The sequence below is a fragment of the Uloborus diversus genome, chromosome 3 (genome assembly GCF_026930045.1).
Source record: "Uloborus diversus isolate 005 chromosome 3, Udiv.v.3.1, whole genome shotgun sequence".
In the NCBI taxonomy this organism is placed as follows: Eukaryota; Metazoa; Arthropoda; class Arachnida; order Araneae; family Uloboridae; genus Uloborus; species Uloborus diversus.
Genome location: NC_072733.1, coordinates 213,847,891 through 213,869,690, shown reverse-complemented (window position 1 = coordinate 213,869,690; position 21,800 = coordinate 213,847,891). Strand labels below are relative to the sequence as shown.

General features: G+C 33.0%; 1 protein-coding gene across 2 annotated transcripts in view; it reads right to left on the bottom strand.

Annotated features, from left to right (window-relative positions):
• Positions 1-627: 627 nt before the first annotated feature.
• Positions 628-21,800, bottom strand: part of LOC129219425 (catenin delta-2-like) — a 120,341-nt gene continuing 99,168 nt past the window's right edge. The window contains exons 17-18 of one of the 2 annotated variants that reach the window (XM_054853824.1): positions 15,152-15,201; positions 1,996-2,122 (exon numbers count right to left, since the gene is read on the bottom strand). In XM_054853824.1, coding sequence (XP_054709799.1) covers positions 15,184-15,201 — 18 coding nt within the window. In that variant the 3' untranslated portion in view covers positions 1,996-2,122; positions 15,152-15,183. Of the gene's footprint in view, positions 2,123-15,151; positions 15,202-21,800 lie in introns of both variants that reach the window. The other variant, XM_054853823.1, reaches the window with a different exon arrangement.

Below are 21,800 nucleotides of genomic sequence, written 5' to 3'. Positions count from 1 at the left end.
AGTGGCATCACTAGGGGTGGGGGTCTTCTCCGGGTTTCATCTGACTGGTGGGGCGACACCCAAAGTGGAATTACATGTTTTTGAAAAATATGAAGCTAAAATGCCTTTTTATGGCAACAAATTTGAAAATCTCTCCCCCAGAACCCCTCTTTCCAACCCCACATCATGGAGCGAATCCCATACTCAGGATTAGGATTCTGAAAATTATCTAAATTATAACATGTTCTCAGAATTTTTTTTTTTTTGTGTGTGTGTGTGTGGTGGTGGGGAGAGCGGCTGACACCCTTAATTACCGCCATGGGTGTCACTCATGCTAGGTAAGCCACTGCTTACGTGTTAACCAAAAGAAGTGCGCAAATCTTGAAAAAATAAAGGAAATATGGAGATTTTCAAAAAATAGTAATTGTAGGAAAAGTAGGAGCACTGACGCCTCCAATAGTATGAAATACACTGTAGATTTTTTCTTTTTGAGAGTTAGCAAAACAGAGTACATTTCTATCTTTATCTTAACTAATTAGATTTTCATTGCGTAAAAATGTAAAATAGTAGAAACATGAACAAGTGACAAGCCAATTGGTAAAAAATGAAATGTTGATTAAAGTACAAAGTGCTTATATTTTTTAACAACTTTATTTACATTTTTATTGCAAACAACAGCATAAAAGACAATTTAATATTGCTATCATTTATTTTTCTTTATCATAACCATTTTTTTTTCTTTTGAATCGTTACAACATATTAAAGAGAAATTTTGGAATTCTGTGATCCAACAGGAATTTTGTATTGCATCGATACCAAGGAAAAAAGTACGATTTACTTTCTCAAAATCATTTCCTAACATCACCCAACCCCTTTGAAATTTGACATATATGAAAAATATTTAGCACTATCCTTATTTAATTTTGTAAGCTAAAACTTAACTTAGACAGGCAATTTTCAGCCAGTCTGATGGTCTTTGCTATTCTAAGTGTTCATAATAAGTGATTGTATAAGTCTTTTACTCTGCTGCACCTATAAAGTAAAAACTCCATGCCTATATAAAAAAAAAGAGAATCTTTGCAAGAGATCTTTATTTGTAGATGTAGTCACAAAGAGAGGTTTCACTGCATCACAAAGACATGGCGTTTTTAAACTTTACATATTAAATTAATGAAGGATTTATACAACTTAAATTTTAGAAGTTCGCTAAAATAAACTAGGTATCTTTCAGAAAAAGTATAAAAGTGGAAAAAAAAAAAAAAAACCTGCAAATAAATATAAACATTTCAGTAAAAGAAAAACATAAGTCTTAATGCTTTTCTTGTTGTGAATATTTCCAAACCTCAATGTTCACTGATTTACTGAATTAGAATCTTTATTTCATGAAGAGCCAAAAACTGGACTGCAAATACCTAAAACTCTTTTTAAATTTCAGAAAATATTGAGGCCGGATTTCACATCAAGTTTTTAATAATTTAAAGTTTTTAAATATTTCTGTATAAAAAGCAAGAAGTCGCTTAGCAATGTGTTGATATCAAACTTCCAGCGCTGTAAGCTACCTGTAGCGCCAATATTTTCTTCAGTTGGCACAAAGAGCTGTCAATATGGGCAACAAATTCATGGTAGTAACAGTACATATTGTCCATTGAGTAGTTTTCTCACAAGAAAGGAGGCATTTACGAGAAAATATTTATAGAGGAAGTTTGCTCGCAACTCCAGTTTATATCATACACCACAAATTATGTTGTAAGAATAACTTGACGGCTAATTTCAGTTATCACTTGTTACTGAACACACTAACCAGAAAAGAATTTCATAATGCATGAACTTAGTTTCAAGTTTTCTTTTTCAAAGTTTAACAATGCTCGAAGATTTTTGAGCTGTTTTCACAAGGCTTAAAATAATCTGCATAATTCTATCTGCTGCTCATCTTAAGAATCTTCACACAGCTGCGTAGGAGAGTGAAGCGGGCAAGGCCACAGAGGAAGGTGACTTGTCACACCCATGAGTCGCCAGCTGGCACATCTTCGGGTTGTTCACTGGAAAGAAGCTGTACTGGGATGTCTGAATGCCGTGCACGCCCTTTCTTTTTTTCTCTGTTTACCTGAGCATAAACAGGTTCTGTTGGGGATCTGGTTTGTTGCTTCAGTAGAAGGAAATAAATCAAGTTACTTGAAGATTCAAGACTTTAAAACACATTGTTTGACAATTAACATAAATGTTTGAATAACATTATGACAATTTACTTTCAAGTTGGAATTTGAAGATGCAAAGGAATCTAATTCAAATTGCTACAATCATAAAAGAGTTTTATTTATTAGATTGGTTTTTAAAACATACATAATATTTGGTTGAACAACTAAATTATAATTGAAAAAACCCAATTAGGTGAGAAAAATTTATGTTGAAAATTTTCTTGTTTTAAAGTTAAACAACTGCTAGGGCAAATAATTATCTGAAATTTTTTTTCTTGAATCCCTTTTTTCTCCAAGAGTGTTTCTCATGTTTGCACAATCAAGTGGCAAAAGTAGAATTAATCAAAATGCTAGTGCTCTCTGTAGATGCAATTTCCTTTGGGATTGGTAAAGTTCTCCTCCAGAATTGCAAAGCAGTTGCATTGTACTTCTGTAACTCATTCTAAGACTCAGTCCAGGTATTCTCAAATTGAAAAAGAACTAGCTGACCCCACAAGGCCCTGCTCGGCTTAATCCACAATTTGAAAACATATAACCTAGATTGCAAATATACTTTTATTGAGGCTTCTGAGATATTCTTTCAAATTAACACATGTTCCTGGAAAACATCAAGCTGTTGTTGATGCTTTGTCCAGAGCACCCTTACCAGCACATCCTGTTCCTAAGTCTTGTCAAAAAGACATTTTGCAACATTTTCATGTTGGGCTTATAGGTATAGTGCCATGTAAAAACTGGGATGAGAGCGGTCAGAGAGCAAAAAGGAAGAAATAAAAAAAAAAAAAAAACCCCAAGATCATGCAGAAAAGGGAATAATATCTGACATTGAATCAAAACAGCCCTGAAAAACCATGATATAATATAATATATCAATTTTCATATCTTTTAGGGAAGCATATCTTTTATAATTAAAAATATTTAAATTGTGTTGAAAATTAAAATAAATTTTCAAATGAAGTTGTTAGTAAAGTAAAAAATTACCGAATGAAAAATCGAAGTTTTCCTTATATAGTAGAAGTAGAACATAATTTTCATAGCAAGAATTGAAAATAAATGAATAACTATATGTATAAATGATTGGTTAAACTTTTTCCATGCATTGGAACTCAAAAATTTGGTTTAAAAACGTCATAATACGATTCCAGGATCATAAGAACAACTAGCAATTGCCTGATGTATTAATGAATTCCTCAAAAAATTTGACAAGCTGTAATGCCTAAACCATTTGTGATTAAGCATAAATATTTTGTACGCTTTCTTAAATACATAAAAAAAAGTAACCCTGCCAAGTATCATTAAAATCCGAGACTGGCAGTCGGATCACATTCTTTTGATAGACTTCTGCATTTTTCTAAAATGAATTTAATAAAAATATTACTGAAATAATTAGTAAAATAAGCAGATATAAGGTAGCATATGGTAAAAAGCCTTCCAACATTAAAAATGATTGAAATATTTGCAGGATGCAATTAGATTGAAATCTCAAACATGACATGCAATTTTTGGCGATGCACGTGTTTGACATTGTTGGCCCAAAGACACGTTTTTTGCAGATATCGTGGAGGATGAAGATTCGGGGGGGGGGGGGGGGGTCAGAAAGAATAAGGAAACAAGGACAGAAAATTAAGCAAAATCGGAATCTTTTCAAATTTTTAAGGAAAATAGGAGCGTTATGAGGCTTGAAAAGGGTAAAAAGAGGAGGAACAGTTTTAAAAGCCAACAGAGAAAGCCGAAATTCCGGCAAAGGCCAGAAAAATCTCATCCTTGAAAAATGTTGTTTGGTCATTGTCAATCTCTCTATTAGCCAGGTATGAACACTGAAGTTGAAAATATGTTATCACACTGTGCTATCTGTGAACAAAACCTAAGGGCAAACAGCAAAGAACCACTCTTGGATAGAAAACTTGCAGAATGACCATGGCAAAAGGTTGCAATTGAGTTTTTTAATCTCTCTTCAGTAACCCATATAGCTCAATTTTAGATCATTTCTCCAAATATATTGAGCTGCAACCTTTACACCAGAGGTCTCCAACCAACGGCCCTTGAGCAGATTTTAACTGGCTCGCAGGGCCTGATTACAACATCGGCCAACTATGCCTGGGGACCCAAATTACTTAAAGAATCATGCATAGCATTACAACTACTCGAAAAATACATGTTTTTTTAAAGTAGTAATTAAAAAAAAAACTTTTTAGTTGGAAAAGAACTTACTTACAGGATAATTTTTATTAATTCTACCAGTAGCAAGTTTACCATGCCACTATTATGAGATGACTCAAAGGGGATTCATGAATACACATGATAAATGATTTACATAATTCTGTGATAGTCAAAGGGATCCCCAAAAAATCAGTTTTCAAGGGGTCTCGAAATTATTGTGGGCTCTTTTAGTTAGTCGGACCTTGCACGCCTGCAAGAAGCTCACAACCCTGAGCTTAGCCAGAGGCGAGGGGAGCAGCGAGGGCAACTGTCTATCCTTTGAAGAGAGTCTGCAAATTTCACTTTAATCCGTAGTCACCAAAGATAGTTCAAAATTGAATTTCTTGGAATTCCAAGCGATTCCTGGGAATAGACACCAACTCCTTCCTGAACCTCTCAACATAAAAATTCTTCAACATAAAAAAATTCTGGGGACCACTCCGAAATTCAGACTATTTATCTAGCATCAGTCAAGATGTCCAGCAATGCGTTTCTAGAACTTCATTCCCCAAAAAGTTTCCAAAGATAACATCTAAATCTTCATTTCTTTAAGATCACAAATAACCAAAAATAGTCTAAAATTGAGTTTTTAAAACTTATTTGCAAAAGGAAAAGTCTCTGACATCTCCAAATTGATTTCATTTTTGAAGAATAATTGGGGGAGTAAATTGCTACCCCTCATTCCCTTTATTTTACTAAAATCGCCTAAAAATGCAAATTTTTATGCTAGTTTTGAAAATTTCTCTTTAGGTGGACTCTGAAACCTGTCCTTTGAGCATCTAACATCAGCAAAGATTAACTAAAACTGAGTTTTTAAGACTTCAATTCGGAAATTTTTTCGGAAGACACTTGATCCGCCCACCTCCGTCCTTCTGATTCAAAGACAGTCTAAAACTTTTAAGGACTTATAACTTTTAATATCTATATCTGTTGGCATGGACAAAATCATTTTAACTAATATTGGTGGATTGCTGGCCTGCCTCGCCTTCAAAAATTTTCAATGTGGCCCTCGAGTAAAAAAGGTTGGAGACTCCTGCTTTACACCATACACTACAACAGTTTCTACAGTCATCAATGCCTTGAAACTTCTTTTGAATATTTTGGAGTTTCAGAAGAAATAGTTGGAGACAAGAGACCACCATTTGATTTCAAAGAGATGAGAGAATTCTGAACAAGTTGGGACATATTCCACAACCAGGTCATGTCAAGGATGCCCGGTTTGAATAAACAGTGGAGAAGTGCATACAAACTATCAAATCAAGCCTCAACAAAGCGGCCCAAGATAAGAAGGACCCTCATCTAGTCTTGATAGAGTGCAGAAACACTCCTATAGATGGTTTACCTTCTCCAGCTGAGATCTTAATAGGTCAAACCTCATTACAATTGCTGTGGTCCAAAATCATCTGTCATCTGAGACAGCAACATCAATTTAATAAATACGACCTGCATAATAATCCATTAGAGCCATTGCAAAATAATCAAGTACCTTATATACTCGCGTATAAGTAGAGAAATTTAGTATAAAAAATGAGGGTCAAAAGTTAGGAGGTACTTACTTTAAGAGGGTTCTAGACTAGGTTACTAGAGGTAACTTATACGTCGGGTAGAATTTTTGAAAATTTACCCTGAGCAATTCTCGAAAACGTGAGCATTTCCCCGATTTCAGTCGTACCCTTTTAAGCAGATGCTAAAGAATTAAATGCTTACACATTCTGCTATAATTTTGCATGGTTTGACTGAAATGAAGACTAAATGATTACAGTAAATGGCTGACTAAACGAAAAGTGCGGAAATCGCTGTATTTGGGAGTTTTTCCTGCAAGTCGCGAAAGAATGCTAATTAAAAAAAAACAATGTAATATGCTTATAGTGCAAAATTTTATAGATATTAATTTAATAATAGATAGCAACAAGTAACAAATATTGTAACAGCAAAATAGAACCCTTTACAAAAATTACGATCACAGAAGTGAATTCTTTTATGGGCAAGATAAAAAAGTTGAACAATTTCTATCATAAAAATATACATTACATTTTCTTCTATTTCATAACATTTATTTTCAAAATTAGCGGCAAAATGTTTCCAATTTTCTCAGAAAGTAGGCACTGGACTTATATGGGGATTTCAATTTTACCCAAATTTTAATCCTAAAAGTAGGGTAGTCAACTTATACCATGAGTATATATGGTAGTATATATGGTTTGGGGTCAATGAAGAGCAGTGCAAAGGAAAAATTTGCAGGGTTGGACCTCAGCTTAGATCTTACTGCTAAGAGCAGAAAACGGTAGAGTATATCGTAGAAATCATTTCCATATTAAAATTTTCAAATACACAACCTGTCAGCAACAAATTGACAGCAGAGTATCTGTTCATAGTCCCAACAACCAACAAGAATATTACTATTCCAGCAACTAGCTGTGTTTCACTGACTCAAAGTTATACTCATTCGCTGCTACAGATTTAACGATCTTCATGGGTCGAACAATTAAACCATTGTCAGGTTTGGAGACTGAATGAACATTGCCATTAAAAAAAAATCATATCTAAACTTGTATTTCATATTTTGATAATTTTTGATTTTTTGAAGATTTTTTCTTTGTATTTGTTCTTTAAATATATTATGTATTACAGCATGGGACCCCAAATCCGAATACTTGAAACTGCACCTAATACTAAACCTTTCCGGATTTCAGAATTTTCCGTATTTTGGATTTCGACTCGAAAAACAAAAAGTGAAAACTCTCCTGTTGTGTGGTACTCGTCAGGTTTTTCCTGGTTTTGCAAATATTTGCGCTAAATTTCGTTTATTTTTGAATCTATCTGAATAAAAGTATACTTCAATAAGCTAAAACAAAGGTTGGAAATAATTTGCAGCGCCGTTGGTCTGTGGATGTTGCTTTTTATTATTATGCAACATGATGATCAATACAATAAATAAATCATATATTTACTGAAAGTAATCTTGTACTTTTGTTTAATTGGCTTTGTAATTTGCATACTTATGAAAAGAAAAAAGAATTATCACTAACCAAAAGTGGATTTTAAAAGATTGCTGCACAATTACAGCAAAATGCTTATTCACGCATAACATGTGGCATCGAAAAAACCTTAACAGTTTTGAACTTTTAAAATTGAAAAAAAAAAAGGGATTGGCCAAAAAAAATTTGTTGAAATTTTAAGTTCCATGTTTCTAGTGTTCCGGATTTTGGGATTCGGAAATTGGGGTTGCATGCTCCATTATTTGTATTTCATCACAATCGTTTTTGCTATTTTAACAGATTTCTTTGTTGTTTACGTTCTTTATTGTTCAATGCTTGCATTAATAAATATTACCTGTCCTCACGTCTACATGTATAACAATATTGAAAGCTTTCTTAGGAGTGGGGAGGGTTTGAAGTTTCAAAAAAAAAAAAAATGATTTTTTTTTCTTTTTTGTTTTGTTATTAAACATTTCAGAAATATATTCCCGAAATTTCAAGTTGTTTCGAGCAAAATTCTCAAAATTATCAAGTATTCGGTCTCCGCTACTTCAAATTGTAGCTCTGCTCCTTCAAATTGTAGCTCCAACGGCGGCTGAATAATGCAGCAGTTCTGAAAGATGTGGACACTCAGAATTTCAATGCTGCTTGCTTGGTGGTGTTCATTCCCATTTTAAAACCAATTGACTAATTCATTTCAAATTTAGCACAATTTTTTTCTGCACACGAAAACCTCCCCCTACGTTGAGTTTCAGTTTTTTCCTTTTTAATGAATTTTTTACTAACAAAATAGCAGGATTTTTCGTGAAAAAAAGAACTTTTCACTTCAAATGGCCGCCAAAAATTTTAAAGTCAAACAAAAAAAGATTGGAGAACATAGGGGGGAGGATTTGATTTCAGATAAATGACAGTTAAGATACAGTGAACTAAGAAACAGCCAATCAACTTTCTACAAAGGTGCTCTGGGAAACGCTTAATTACTGGCTTATTAGTGGATATTTTTTTATTAAAAATGTATAGAATATTCTTAAAACCATATACTAGCGCACAAAAGTTTTGATAAATCCAATCAAACCATTTAAAAAAAAATATCTTAAAAAAGTGAATTTTTGGGCCCTCCCCTCCTTAAATACATAAGAGGAACTAACATACCAAGTTCCATTAAAATCTGAGACAATGAGTAAATCTAATTTCCTTGATTGATTTGGCCCATCAATTGTAATAATGTTAAGAAAAAATAATTATTCAAATAAAGAATAAAATAAGCCTACTTTTTGAGACAGCATATGTCACAATGCATATCAACTCTGAAAATAATGTAAACATTTACAGGATGCAAAAAGATTGAAATATCAAATCAGGCAAGGAAATTTTGGTGAAGTGCATGTTTAGCACTGGCACGTTTCCAAAAAATACGTTTTCCGAAGGAAATCGTGGTGTCTGAAGATAGAAGGGGAAAAATAGAAGATACAAGGAAGCAAGCACTAAAAACTCTAGGGGGAAAAATATAGCGGAAATACGATTTTTTTCAGATTTATAAGAAACAGTAGGAATATAGGAGTGCTGAAGGCTTGAAAATCTTGTTTTTGGAGCCGAAATTTAAGGAACGTATCAGAGCAAGAATGTTGTCAAGGCAAGAGGAACGTTATTCAAAAATAGCCGCATCCAGGTTCGGCACGAAAAAGGTATCACTTTTATTGCCGCTTTTGGAATAGTCAATCTTTTGTTGAAATACTGGTATCTCAGCATGAAGAGCAGTAAAGAAATAGCTTTATCTGTTTTCCTTGTTATAGAGGAGACCTTTGATAAAGTCCCTGTAACTACTACCTAGAGGGCCCTTGCTACAAAAGGCATCAATAAAACTATTATTAACGGGATTTAAATCTGTTACCCTTTTAGGTTTGTTAATATTTCTCTTAGTGGTGTAAACTTCACTGTTCACACAAATGCTGGATGCTCACAGGGTGGTGCTCTCTCACCTATCCAAACTCATTGCTTGAAAGCATTACTACTTCTGGCTCTTCTTGCATTGGATATGCTGATGATGTTGCTATTGTGGCGGGAGGAAAGTTCATCAAAACTGTTACCTACATTCTGTCATAAGGATCAAAATGTGTGGAAAGATGATGGCACTCTAACCAGGAAACCACACGATCAAGGAAATTCGGAAAAAGTCTAAATTGGTAGTATTTGAAAGAGTATCCTAAAACATTTTTATAGCAAAAAAAATTACGTGCCCTCGCGACCCCGTAATCAAAATATGAAGGCTTAAATTTTGCCGAAATTTTAAGTTAAGTCAAAAAATTTAGCGAGTTTTGTTCAAAAATGGTAGGTACGGCACAAATTCAAAATCTGCATCTGACAAGACATCTCATTGCCATTTTTGGCCTTCACCAAAACATGTGAAAGATGTTTTAAGTTAATTCTTTACTCATGTGTGACTACCAAGGGGAGAGGCTCGCCATTCAAGTTTTTAGGGGGTTGCTTTCAGGGCTATTTTTCTCTTGTCTGGGGGTGGGGGCTTTTGTTTTCGTCGGGTCTTTAAGGTATTAGTGTGAGGGGAGGGTAGCATTATCGCTCTTGGAGGAAATAGGCACTCCTGCTTTACTTGTGTGTGTCAAAGTTGAACCACTATCAAGCTTAGAAAGTGGAAAGTTTTTCCAGAGGAACAACTTTAAATCAAGATTAAGCATGTTTTATTTTATTATTAATGATAAAAGCAAAACCAACACAGTCGGGGGGAGGGCGATTTAAGGAGCCTCCTGGTTTTTAACAAAAATATATTTACATGTACTTGCAAGAGGTAGGGAAGGGGGGATGCGAAGGAGAGCGACGTCGACGTAAATATTTGTTGTTTTTTGTTTTGTAAAAACAATGCAAATATAATGTTAATTGATTTCAAACCACCTTTTTTCCTGGCGAGTCCCCTAAACCCCAAGGTGAGTTCCCAGACACATGTGTATGTGTTTTCTGCTGCCTTTCGGCATGATAAGCATTTTGTATAATTCTACCATGGGAAAGCAAAGCATAGTATCAGCAATTTTTTTAAAACTTTTTTTGCCAAATTCTGTATTTTATCCAAGGGTGCCCACCTGGGGAGGGGGGGAGTTGTAGGGCAGACTGCGCCATTGAAATTTTTAGGAAGGGGGTGTTTTGAGGGGTATTTTTCTCATTTTGGGGAGGGGTCTCTTGCTTTTGGGGGGATCTCCATGATATTTAGGGGGGTGTGCCATTGCCCTTGGTGGGGGGCTCTTCTGCCTTAGCTTTAGTGCACAAAATTGCTTATTTGGTTTCTGCTGAAAATAATGCATGAAAAGAACGTCATATTCAAACGCTTCTTTTTTTTAATAATTCAAACACGTTTCTTCAAATGTCTCAAAAATTCATTCCTGCAGATACTGCGTTTTAACTTCTCACGGTAGAATCGTCCTTTTCCCCGGTAAAATTTTGAAAAGACGAGCCGGATAAAAGTATATTTTTGCATTTCAGTAGATTTTATGTTAGTACTTTAAGTTTTAAGTGTTAATTACAATATTATTGGTGTAATCTATTTTAAGTATTTCTTATTATAGTTCTTATAAGTATTAACTATGAGTATTTCTTTTAGATTCTGTGCAAAGCTAATTTGTTTACTTTAGGCAATTAAATATAAATTATTAAAAAAAACCTCTAGTTCAGAAATTTTAATCAACAGATTAATCTAAATACAGACAAGAGCTAAAGTAAAATAAAAATAGAATAATAAGCTAATTTGTATACGTAAGGCAATGTAAATTTAAAAAAAATTGCTAATTCAGAAATTTTAATTAGCAGATTAATGTTAAATACAAATAAGAGATAGAGTAAAATAAAAATGAAAGAAGCCTGTCTAAAGGGCAAATATGCTACTGACCCTGACAAATATGACACTGAACAAAATAATGATTAAAAGATAGAAAATTGTGGCACTAGAAGTATGTCATGAATTTAAGCCGTGTACAGATATTTCAACTGTCAAACTCCCCCGAAATACAAAATTGCAAGGTGTTTAAAATGGAGGTGGCCAAATTTTCAATAATCCAGGCTTATACCAAGCATATAGTATCATGTCCGAGTATTATGGTTGTAATAATCTGGAATTGAATAAGTGATTGTAGTTTGATTGAAACATAACTTGTAAAAGTTATTCCAGTATTTTTAAAAATGAATAAAAAACATGCAATACGTTGCGCATTTACGTAATACCCACTTTAAGCTGTGGTGGTGTTCGGGCGTCAGGTGTTGTAATGAACGCAGACTACAGTTGGATCCCGACTTACATAAGGGATGCGTTCCAAGACTCCTCGCGTAAGTCGAAATTTCGCGTTGTGTATGACATTTTAGAATTTTTTAAACACCTTTCAAACTGTTTTAGACAAGTTTTTAACTATACATTACTGATACTCACATAAAGAGCTAAATTTTTACTGTATTTTTAAAAAAGCTGCATTATTTAAACACTGCACTGTAAAAGTACTACACAGTAGATACAATAAATTTCATTTACAACTTAAAAATTGAAGATTATGATTTATGCTGCGTAATCTGATTGTCGTTCTAATATATATTTAAGTACAGTAGCTTTGCTTTTGCTCTTATAACATTTAAATTTATGGTGACACCCCTCTTTCAGAGTCTCTATTCTCTACAATACAAGAGCAGATTAAAATTTTATATTGTTTGCATTTTGCTTAAACATTACTCTGCGAGCTTCATATTAAAACTAAGGTCTGGACTTATATGGATTGCCGTCTCTTGACTTTTAATTATACGTATGAAAGATTCACTCATACTCTATTGTCGTGTTACCTTTGACCACTTTCTAGTTGTTAAAGCATATCCAGAATCTTTAACTTTTCTTATATTGTCGCAAACTTTTGCTTTTTGTTTCCATCTTCAAACTTTAGGTGAAACAGTGTGCCTAGGTGCTACAATATTTCATCACCTTTCATATTTAGAATAAATAGATGAAAAATGAGGAGTGGTGATTATACACACGAATAAAGCTATGTTTATAGTGCGGTGTGTGGGAACTTGCGCAGTCAGTGATGCTGAAAGGATGAAAGTACATTCACGAAGTCAATGTTTAGTGGTGAATAACGAAGCTGAAACTTAGCATCATGATTCCTTTCCAAATATTTTCGTCTTGAGAGCGAGAAATTTGCTTTAGCTCTAAAATTTGCTGCTTCTGAAGACCTCCCATTATAGCCATTTTGCGTAAGTCGGATCGCGTCGTAGCGGGAGTCGACTGTATATTAACAGCTTTTAAGACTACAAATAACTCTCTCCATTCATGATGTAATTTCCGGTATCGATAATTTTGAAGCACACAGGTTATTGACAATTTTTTTATCCATTGTTTTCTTTTTAGAATTTTTTTTTTCTGTTTTAAATTAAAAATTGAATATTTTTCCTCACAGTGGTCAGACAATAAAACTTCATGTATTAATTATCACTTAAAAGAAAAAAAAATTGATACCATAATCCATGACCATTTTGTTTGAACATCAAAGACCATTCGTTTTATTATCTGTATGTGAGCTCAACCTAGTTTGCTTTTTGTACACATTCATATTAATTCTCCCAGATTATTAAGAATTACTTACAACAGGGCTGTCCAACTTGTGGCCCGCCAACACGTATTGTGCAGCCCGCCTGCTTATTATTTAGCATATTTCTTATATCGACATTTTATGGTATCAAGAAGCTTCTGAGACTACATTCTTGGTCAAGCCGGGGTCTCGAAATTTCCTCTTGATCGTTCTTTTACTCCTTTTATTGTATTGGGAGAAAAAGGTACAGGTCAAGGTCAAGGTCAAGCAGTCTTACCCAGCACGCTGGTGTTCAAACGAATTCCTAGAAATAGTATTGTCTCGCCTTGGAGGGAGGGGAAGACAGGGAGGCAAGAGAGAAACATTTCAGATAAGCAAAACCTGCCTGCAATTAGTTAAAAATAAAGACCCCCTCACTGACTCTACGGCCTTATGATTTCGAAAAAGAAATAGAGAGCGTGCTCACATCATATTTAAAGTACTTTATCGGCGATGAACTTTATCAAGAATCGTCACAAAAGCTACCTCTCCGACAGTTCATTGTTGGACCTTCTTCAGCTGGCAACGACAAACATCGATGTTGACATTCCTGCTCTTGTAAAGAAAGCGGATCCGCTTTAGTTTTCCCATTAAATGAAAGCAAATAGTTTTATAATCCTTCTGTTTCATTGTTTAATGATTAATAATTCAACTATCAATTGTTATTGTGTAAGAGGTTATTGTTCAACTTTTTCAAACTGCAGCCCGCCAGGTGATCAGTGATCGGAATTCTGGCCCGTGGGCTCTTTGCAGTTGGACAGCCCTGACTTACAACATATTTCATTAATAAGAATTAAATAAGTTAAATACACTTAAAATTCAGAAAAATTTTGAAATGTATTATCACAAAATAATACAATTCATGTTTAATTTCATTGTAAAGTTGTCGTTCCTCTGGTCCTCTGGATAAACCTTACAACTTTTCACTTTATACGCTTGATGGTGATTCCTTTAATTTAACATGCACAAGTAAGGGATTAATGCAACTAATCTTTCACATGCGATGACCCAAAATGGAAATGAGATGATTTGCAAGATGCTAACGATGAAATAGCGTGATGTTTTAAATTTCTTGCCAACTATTTAAATCTGGCGACTTTTCTTGTGATTTTGGCAGACTTTAAGACCCCATATCTCAAAAGAGAGGGGATGAGAGCACAGTTCATGGGTCTAAAATATGTCTAAATATGTTCTTTTAAATGCAACCATTTTGAACTTTTTCCATGATTGCTGAAGTCGTGAGGTTCTTTGGTAAGGGTCTCACTCTAAATCCTCAAAAAATCATAATGGTAGCTTTCACAAGTATGAGAAAATTTCAGGAGGGAAATAGTAACCTTTTTTTTTGAACAGACTCAGATGTAATGACGAAGCTTGGAGTCTACTTTGACTCCAAGATGAAATGGGAAAGCATTTTTTCTATAGCCTGGCTAAGGATAGTTAAGTCTTTTATGCCTACAGCGGAGCTATTTGAAGAATGTTAGAGCTTAGTCAAAAAGCAGTACATTGGGTTTAAAAGATGATCATTGGTTTGAATAAAATTTGAGAAAGAACTGCAAAATTACAAAAATCTAATAAATGGCACGAAACTGCTGAACATTTCGGGGGAAAATTCAAGAATAAGAATTTGTAAGTTACATATAACGGATTGGATGAACTCAGTTCTGGCTTCATGAAATGGAAACTTAATATTTGATATTTTTTTATGAGGTAGTTGTACGTTAGTTTGTGGGGAGGGTAGCAAGTTATTGGGACCTTCCCTCTTGCTAAACAGAAAGGGCCTTCTGAATTTAGTGACCGGTCCTCCCCTTGAGAAAGTGTCGGTCCCCGGTTCACCTTTTTTCATTTTGGTGTTATTGCTTTTTGCATCTTCAATTTTATTTAGATTGTTTATTCGTGAATATGTTTGTACTGGTTTTGTTTCTAGCACTTTGTTTTTGCACTGGCATTACAGTACACTTTAGTATTTATTCTTTCAATTCTTCAATGTTTTTGAATTTATATTTAAAATATGTTCTTAAAATGTATCTCATGTTGTATATATATATACACACACACAAAACTATTTTCCAAATTCTTTTCCGCAAATTCATGTTTTTAAGCAAGATGTGAAAGCAATTAGTAAATGCATGCACAGTTGAAAGTATACAACATGCAACATATTAAGTATTAAAAAGAATCATAGCTCATCCATTACCATTAAATAGAAAGGCTCCAAGGAAGGAAAGATTAGTACCCATGAGGGGGCTAAAATGAGATTTAAATGTGATATAACACATATTAGTTTCAAAAATATATGGATCAATAAACCTTAATTAACTTAATAGAAGGCATAAGGAAAAAATGATGATAACTTTTGAAGATCAGAGAACTCAGGTAATTATATTTAAGGAATCTTAATGCAGATGAAAATGAATTTAACGAGCTGATGTGTGCCTCACATGACTTCCTTTTACTCCATTTTAATGTCATTTTCCCATTATTGGCAATTTTAATGTGATTCAATAGTTTAATCTCTAAATATTAAAAACGATGGCCAAATTAAAACCAGATAAAAAAAATCGCCAAATTTTCCGCCAAGTTGGCGACAAAACTTGGCGACCAAAAGACTGGCGATATATCGCCAAGTGTCCGCCAAATTGTAACACCACTTAAGTTTGCATTGATATTAACAATGATTTCCCCCCCAAAAGGTGCAAAAGACCCCCTTAGGAACATCCGAAAGCAACCAAAAGGGGAGGTGCACAACTAGACCCCACTACGAGTCTATGTACCAAATTTCAACTTTCTAGGACATACCATTTTTGAGTTATGCGAGATACATACGCACATACGCACATACGCACATACGCACATACGCACATACACACATACGCACATACATACAGACGTCACGAGAAAAGTCGTTGTAATTACCTCGGTGATGGTCAAAATGGATATTTCGCGTGTCTATACATTCTTAGGCACTTTTCCGCATGTGGTCGAATCGAAAAAAAAACTCAACATTCATTTGGGGGTGAGCAAAATGGAAATTAAGGGCGATTTTTGAGTGAAAATTTTTTCGCGAATACAATACTTCCTTTTTTGTAAAAGGAAGTAAAAAAGAAAACAAAAATGTGTTAGCTAAGTACACAGATTAAATATAGCACAACAGAATAAATTTTTATTGAAAGAAAGAACAGATTAGTAAATTTTTTTCCACACAATTATTTAACTTATAAGTGAAAAAATAAAATTTTTGCAAAAATGAAAAACTTAAAATTTTTTGTGAGTTAGCAAACACAAGGAGTCTGCAATTAATTTTTTTTTTGACTCATCATAATGAAATTACTTCAAATCTGTCACACATCTGTAGTTATATTTCAAATAGGCAAGCATTAAATCAGACTATGTTTTCAAAATCAGTTTTATTTATCAGGAGCATGTGTTGTAATTTACTTTGCAGGGGCTGAATATAAATACTTTCCAACCTTAAGTTTGAAAATATTAAAACAGTTATTCACAATGTCTTTGATTTTTTTTTTTTTTTTTTTGAGAGGAGTATTGGCCTCTTCTGCTTTCCCTGTAAGTATGAACTTGACACTTATCAAAACATATTAATATACTAGAAAATAATTCGTCATGGTATGATGGGAGTGAATTGCCCTTTTATCAAAGAGATTGGTAGTCAAATTCAACGTGTACCATAAAATATCTATACCTCAAATCCAGACTAACGTAAGTCATATTTTTACTACTTTGTAGGAGAGTAAAAACGTTTGCTTATTGTATACGAAGGTTGAGACCCATGCTCTTAGAACATAGGTAAATAAATAAAAAGTTTTTTTTTTTTTAACAGAATTTCATTGTTATGGCTTAATGCAGAACAGGATTCTAGGTGAAATGCAGTAATGTCCTGAAAATAACAATTTTTGAACACATTGGTATAACCCTGATGTAGATATATATGAAAGAGAAATGTTTAAAACTTTTACAGAATTCTACAGGGTATTCCCATTTTACCTATAAGACCTCTATTATGTGTGCATTAGCCCTAGATGCACACTTCCAATTGCAAAAATGTTCAAATCAGATGCAGAGTCAAGATATTGAAAGTTTAAAGCAAAATCACAAATGAATCAAAAATGTAAAATTTAACTTTTTATACTGATTCTAGGTCTCTTAACTTATATTTAGGGAAATACTCTTAATTGAAAAATATTACTAGCACAAAAAACTTGACATTTGTGCAACCAGAACTCAAGGAAATAGTTGAGTTCTAAGTTGTAAGGGACCATCCAAAAGATGAAATTGGAACTTATCACCCTTTCAGAAGGATGACAGGTTGTCAAAAGTATAAAAAAAAGTATTATATTTTTCTTTGTTATTCAAAAATTGTATACCATAATACAGAACAAAAAACTCAAACAGTTTGAAGAAACACACACAAGTCGAAGCACATTTTTAAACCCTTGTTAGTCGCTGTATTTCCCCTGAAAAGGTACTACTGACGGCGATTGTAAAGTGATGTAAGTCACAAAACGCTGCATTTCATATCTCGGTTAATATTCAGGGTAGCCACTCTCCAGACAAACTCAAATTCCCTGAGATTTCCAGAGTAAAATTTCTAAAATTTTAATTTGATTTTTAAATGTAATTAAACTATTATTTTCTGCAACATATCTATATGTACACATACATACACACATCTAAGTGTATCGCCCCTACAAGGGTTTCATGCTTTGTATTCTAAATAAAAATTGCTTACATGTGCTCCCCTTTCCTTATATATTAGTGAGGTAAGATTTAAAATATCATGAAGAATGTTGTTTAGAATTTGCTCTTCAGACTTATTGAAAAGGCATTACAACCATTTTGCCTAGTTAATTTACTTTTGTTCCTATTCATGAATTCATAGCTACCGACTCAAGATTAAACAAATAAGAGACAAAAAGAAACAAATAGGAAGTACCAAATGGGGGTTGAAACAGAATCAGGTGATTAAAACTTTTACGTGAAACCACTCTGAGCGGCCAACCCTCGGTTCCATGAAAATGTGGCTGACACAGAGGGGGTGGCCACTCTTAAAGTTTGTTTTCATTATTGAATTTGGAACTGGTACAACTTAACATTTTACAATGATGTTTTAAGAAAACAAACAGAAGAAAATGTTTTGTTCCATGATTTCTCCTTTTTAGCAAAAAATAATTCAATTTGTACTTGTTTACAATTTTACAGAACCCACTTATTTTTCTCAAATTCATTTTTAACTTGTTAAAGCAAACCCTGAATTGGGTCATTAGCTATGGCTTTCGAATTAGCAATGATATCACACATTTCCTCAAATTTGATGCGTTGAAAACTTTACTTTTGGTTATCACAACTAATAATAAAAACTTCATCGGTTTAAGTGGTTGCTCCTAAGGGTTGATTTAACATTATGCGAATACACCAAAAGTTCTTTGCCATGGGAAACGGGTCACTTATAAGGGTGGCCGGTTTAAGAGGTTTCACTGTGTCACTCTTGTATTTCTATTGTTTGGCACAACTCTCCTACTAAATAAAAATATATAAAAACAACATAACCATTAATTTACTTCAATTTAAATGATTTTCAACTGCAGGCATCTGTATAAAATATCCCCCGCCCGTACAAAATAGCAATAAAACCGATTAAGGATCTTTAAAGAAAAACAAAGTATTCCAAAGCAATGAATAGATGAAAGCTCATTTGCATAAAATTTAGTGTGTTCATCAAAACAGCTAGCTGTTAATATGTTAAAATGGTCTTCAACATTTAAAACAGTTGAAATCTTTACAGGATACAAAATGATTGAAATCCCAAACTCTATACAACTTCCAGAAAAAATATTTTCACTAAATGAGTTATTGTGAAAATTAATTTAAATGAAGTTTTAAAAATGATAATTTATTCAATCAACTGATTTTGATTCCAATTTCATAAAAAAATAAAAAAGAAGGAGGGGGTTGAGTGGGTTCTAAAAATAATGTTTAATACATTTTCTTTCCTTTTCAAGCGTTTATTTTGAAGAAAAACACAGCAAAATATTTCCAATTTTTTTCGAAAGTATGGAGTGGATTTCTGCAAATTTCTAACTTTTTTCTCTGACACGAGTACGCTGATATTTAAGAATAGAAAAATCTTTCCCAGTGTTGCACATAAAAAGCCAATAAGTGGAAAATCACGCACCCACGTTCACGGTAAAAGCCGCTACGTTGCCCGACATAATTTCCAGAGTCGATTGCAATTTTCTCAGAGTTTTACAGGTTTCCAGAGTGATTGGCCACCCAGATAATATTGGTCGTACTATTGTCCAATTTTTTTTTTGCGTTGGAATTGTTTTTCAATAGATTATTTCCCTAAATGTAAGTTAGGGGACCTAGGGTCTACATAAAAAGTTACATTTTGTATTTTTTTGACTCATTTTGTTTCACTTCAAACTTTCAATATCTTAACTCAGCAATTGATTTTAAACATTTTTGCAATTGGAAGTATGGATCTAGAACTAATGGTTGCCAAAATATAGGTCTTGCAGGTTAAATGGGAACATCCTATACACAGGGTGGCGACAGGAACTGAGAAAAAAAGTTCCCTGACTTTTCCCTGATTAAGTTCACTAAATTTCCCTGATTTACGTTACCAATGATAATGGTTTTCTTTCTTTGCTCTACTTGAATTCCATTGTATGTTTGTATAAAATGCAGTATTTTAAACATTTTAAGTTGTGTGAAGTTGTTGAACCAAAGGTATATTTTAAAAAGAAGCTACTTTTTTAATAAAATGGTTAAAAAAAGCGTATCAAGGCAATTTTTTTGGGGGGGGGGGAGAACCCCCTACAAAACTGTATATTACAGTTTTTTGCACTGAAAGACTATAGGAAATGTAAAAAAAAAAAAAAAAAAAACTTCAGTTCCAGAAACCACTTAGCATAAGAATTTTAAGAAACTATTAAAATTACTCTTAAAAACATATGTGTATTTATGATAGAACTAAAAAGTAATTGAAATTATTTTGAATAAAGTTTTCAAACAGTATAATAATTGTTGCAAGAATAACAAGTAATAGTGAAAGAATAGAAGTAATGTAGTTATTCTTACACAACTAATTGACATATTTCTGCAAAACAGATGAAACCATTTGACATCCATGCATAGGGAGCTTTTCTCTAATCAAGAACATAGGTTTTAATGAATGAATACAGCATTTTAACAATAAAAAAAATAAAGATATTTACTTAAGTACACAAGTTAACTCTATTTCAAATGATTTCAGTATGTAACAAAAAAAAATCTTAGATTGCTTTTGTAACAAACAACTTTGAAATGTAAGAGAAAAAAAGCAATTAGTTAATTTCAAAATATATAAAAGAAGAATACAACTTAGTTATAAAATTAAAGAATCACTTAAGTCTGAAGAAAAGAAAACCTTTATAATCTGCGGTGACAACAAATAGTATAACGGCAAAAAACAAAGTTTTTTTTAATTGAAAGTTTAATTTTAGCAATTAAATTAAAAAAGCAAAGAAAATAACTTTTAAGTTTTTATAGTATTAATTCAAAAACCAAAGATTTCTTCTTGAAATCGTGATTACAGAACGCTAATTACTTCGAGACAATGGAATAAAGGCAAAGGAGCTAAGGCAATAATGAAGGCTTCCTCTTTGCCTGTATGGTTGTTTATTTTATGTAGCATTGAAAGCGTAAAAGGAAATTTCAAGCTAGGTAAAATAAACAACCTAGCAGACACAGAAGCAATTTTAGGAAGTTCATCCTGTGGTTAATAAGTAAGATTCAATACTTTGACATTGAGGAAAAAAGATGCACAAATATGCGGCAGTGTATAATCGCACCTCCTTAATTTCCTTTATTTATGTTTTTTTTTAACAGACATTTGGCGGAAAATTCGTAGGGAATTAGAGTACTTAATTTTGTAATGAAAAAAAAAAAAATCTTAATAAAATCAATTTTCCCTGATTTTTGGTTATTTTTTCAAAATTCCCTGATATTTCCCCGACTTTTCCCTGATTAATAAAGTTCCCTGACTTTTCCCAGATCTCCCTGATCTGTCGCCACCCTGTATACATCAAAGTTAAATAACCATTCTGCTCATAAAACTATGAAATCAGCAACTCATCAAACGGTTTAAACTTCAAAGGATTTCCTTTTAATTCACACCAGCATCAGGTACAATCTTTCCATGTTGACAGCAGCAGGTATTAATGAATTAAATTCTGAAAATTTCTGTAAAGTATTTAAAAATGTACACTAAAAATATTTTTAAAACTAATGTACATCAAAGAAACAGTTTTGCAAATCTATCCTGCTCCACAAAAGCAAATAAAACTGGTAAGAAAGCGTAGACAATACTTAAAAAAAAAAACTAAACCAGTAATTTTTTTTTGCATATACATAAAAAATCTTTCATCCATTTATCATCAAATAACTACGATTACAAAACATATGATATTTTATGAAGAGAGATAACCTTCACTTTTTTTCTTTGAGAATCTAATTTTACAACTTCAAAGCAGACAATAATTTGAATAGTTGTTGGCATCAAAGCATTACTGGATCAGTTTTGGCTACCATATCTATGCAGATAATTTAAAAAGCTCACATGTAAATGTATGAATGTAATTTAACACATTAAGCAATAAAGCTAACTGGTTTCTGTATCTTCAAAGGCATTAACTGACTGTTTGCTTTTATAAGTTTATTTATTTGCTTATTTTGTCCCATAACAAAGGTTACAAATTATTGTATCAGCATTTGTCAGTAGCTTTGCTTTCTTCAAATAAAAATTAAATTTGAACTTTCATTTGCTTCATTAAGCAATTTTATGAGAG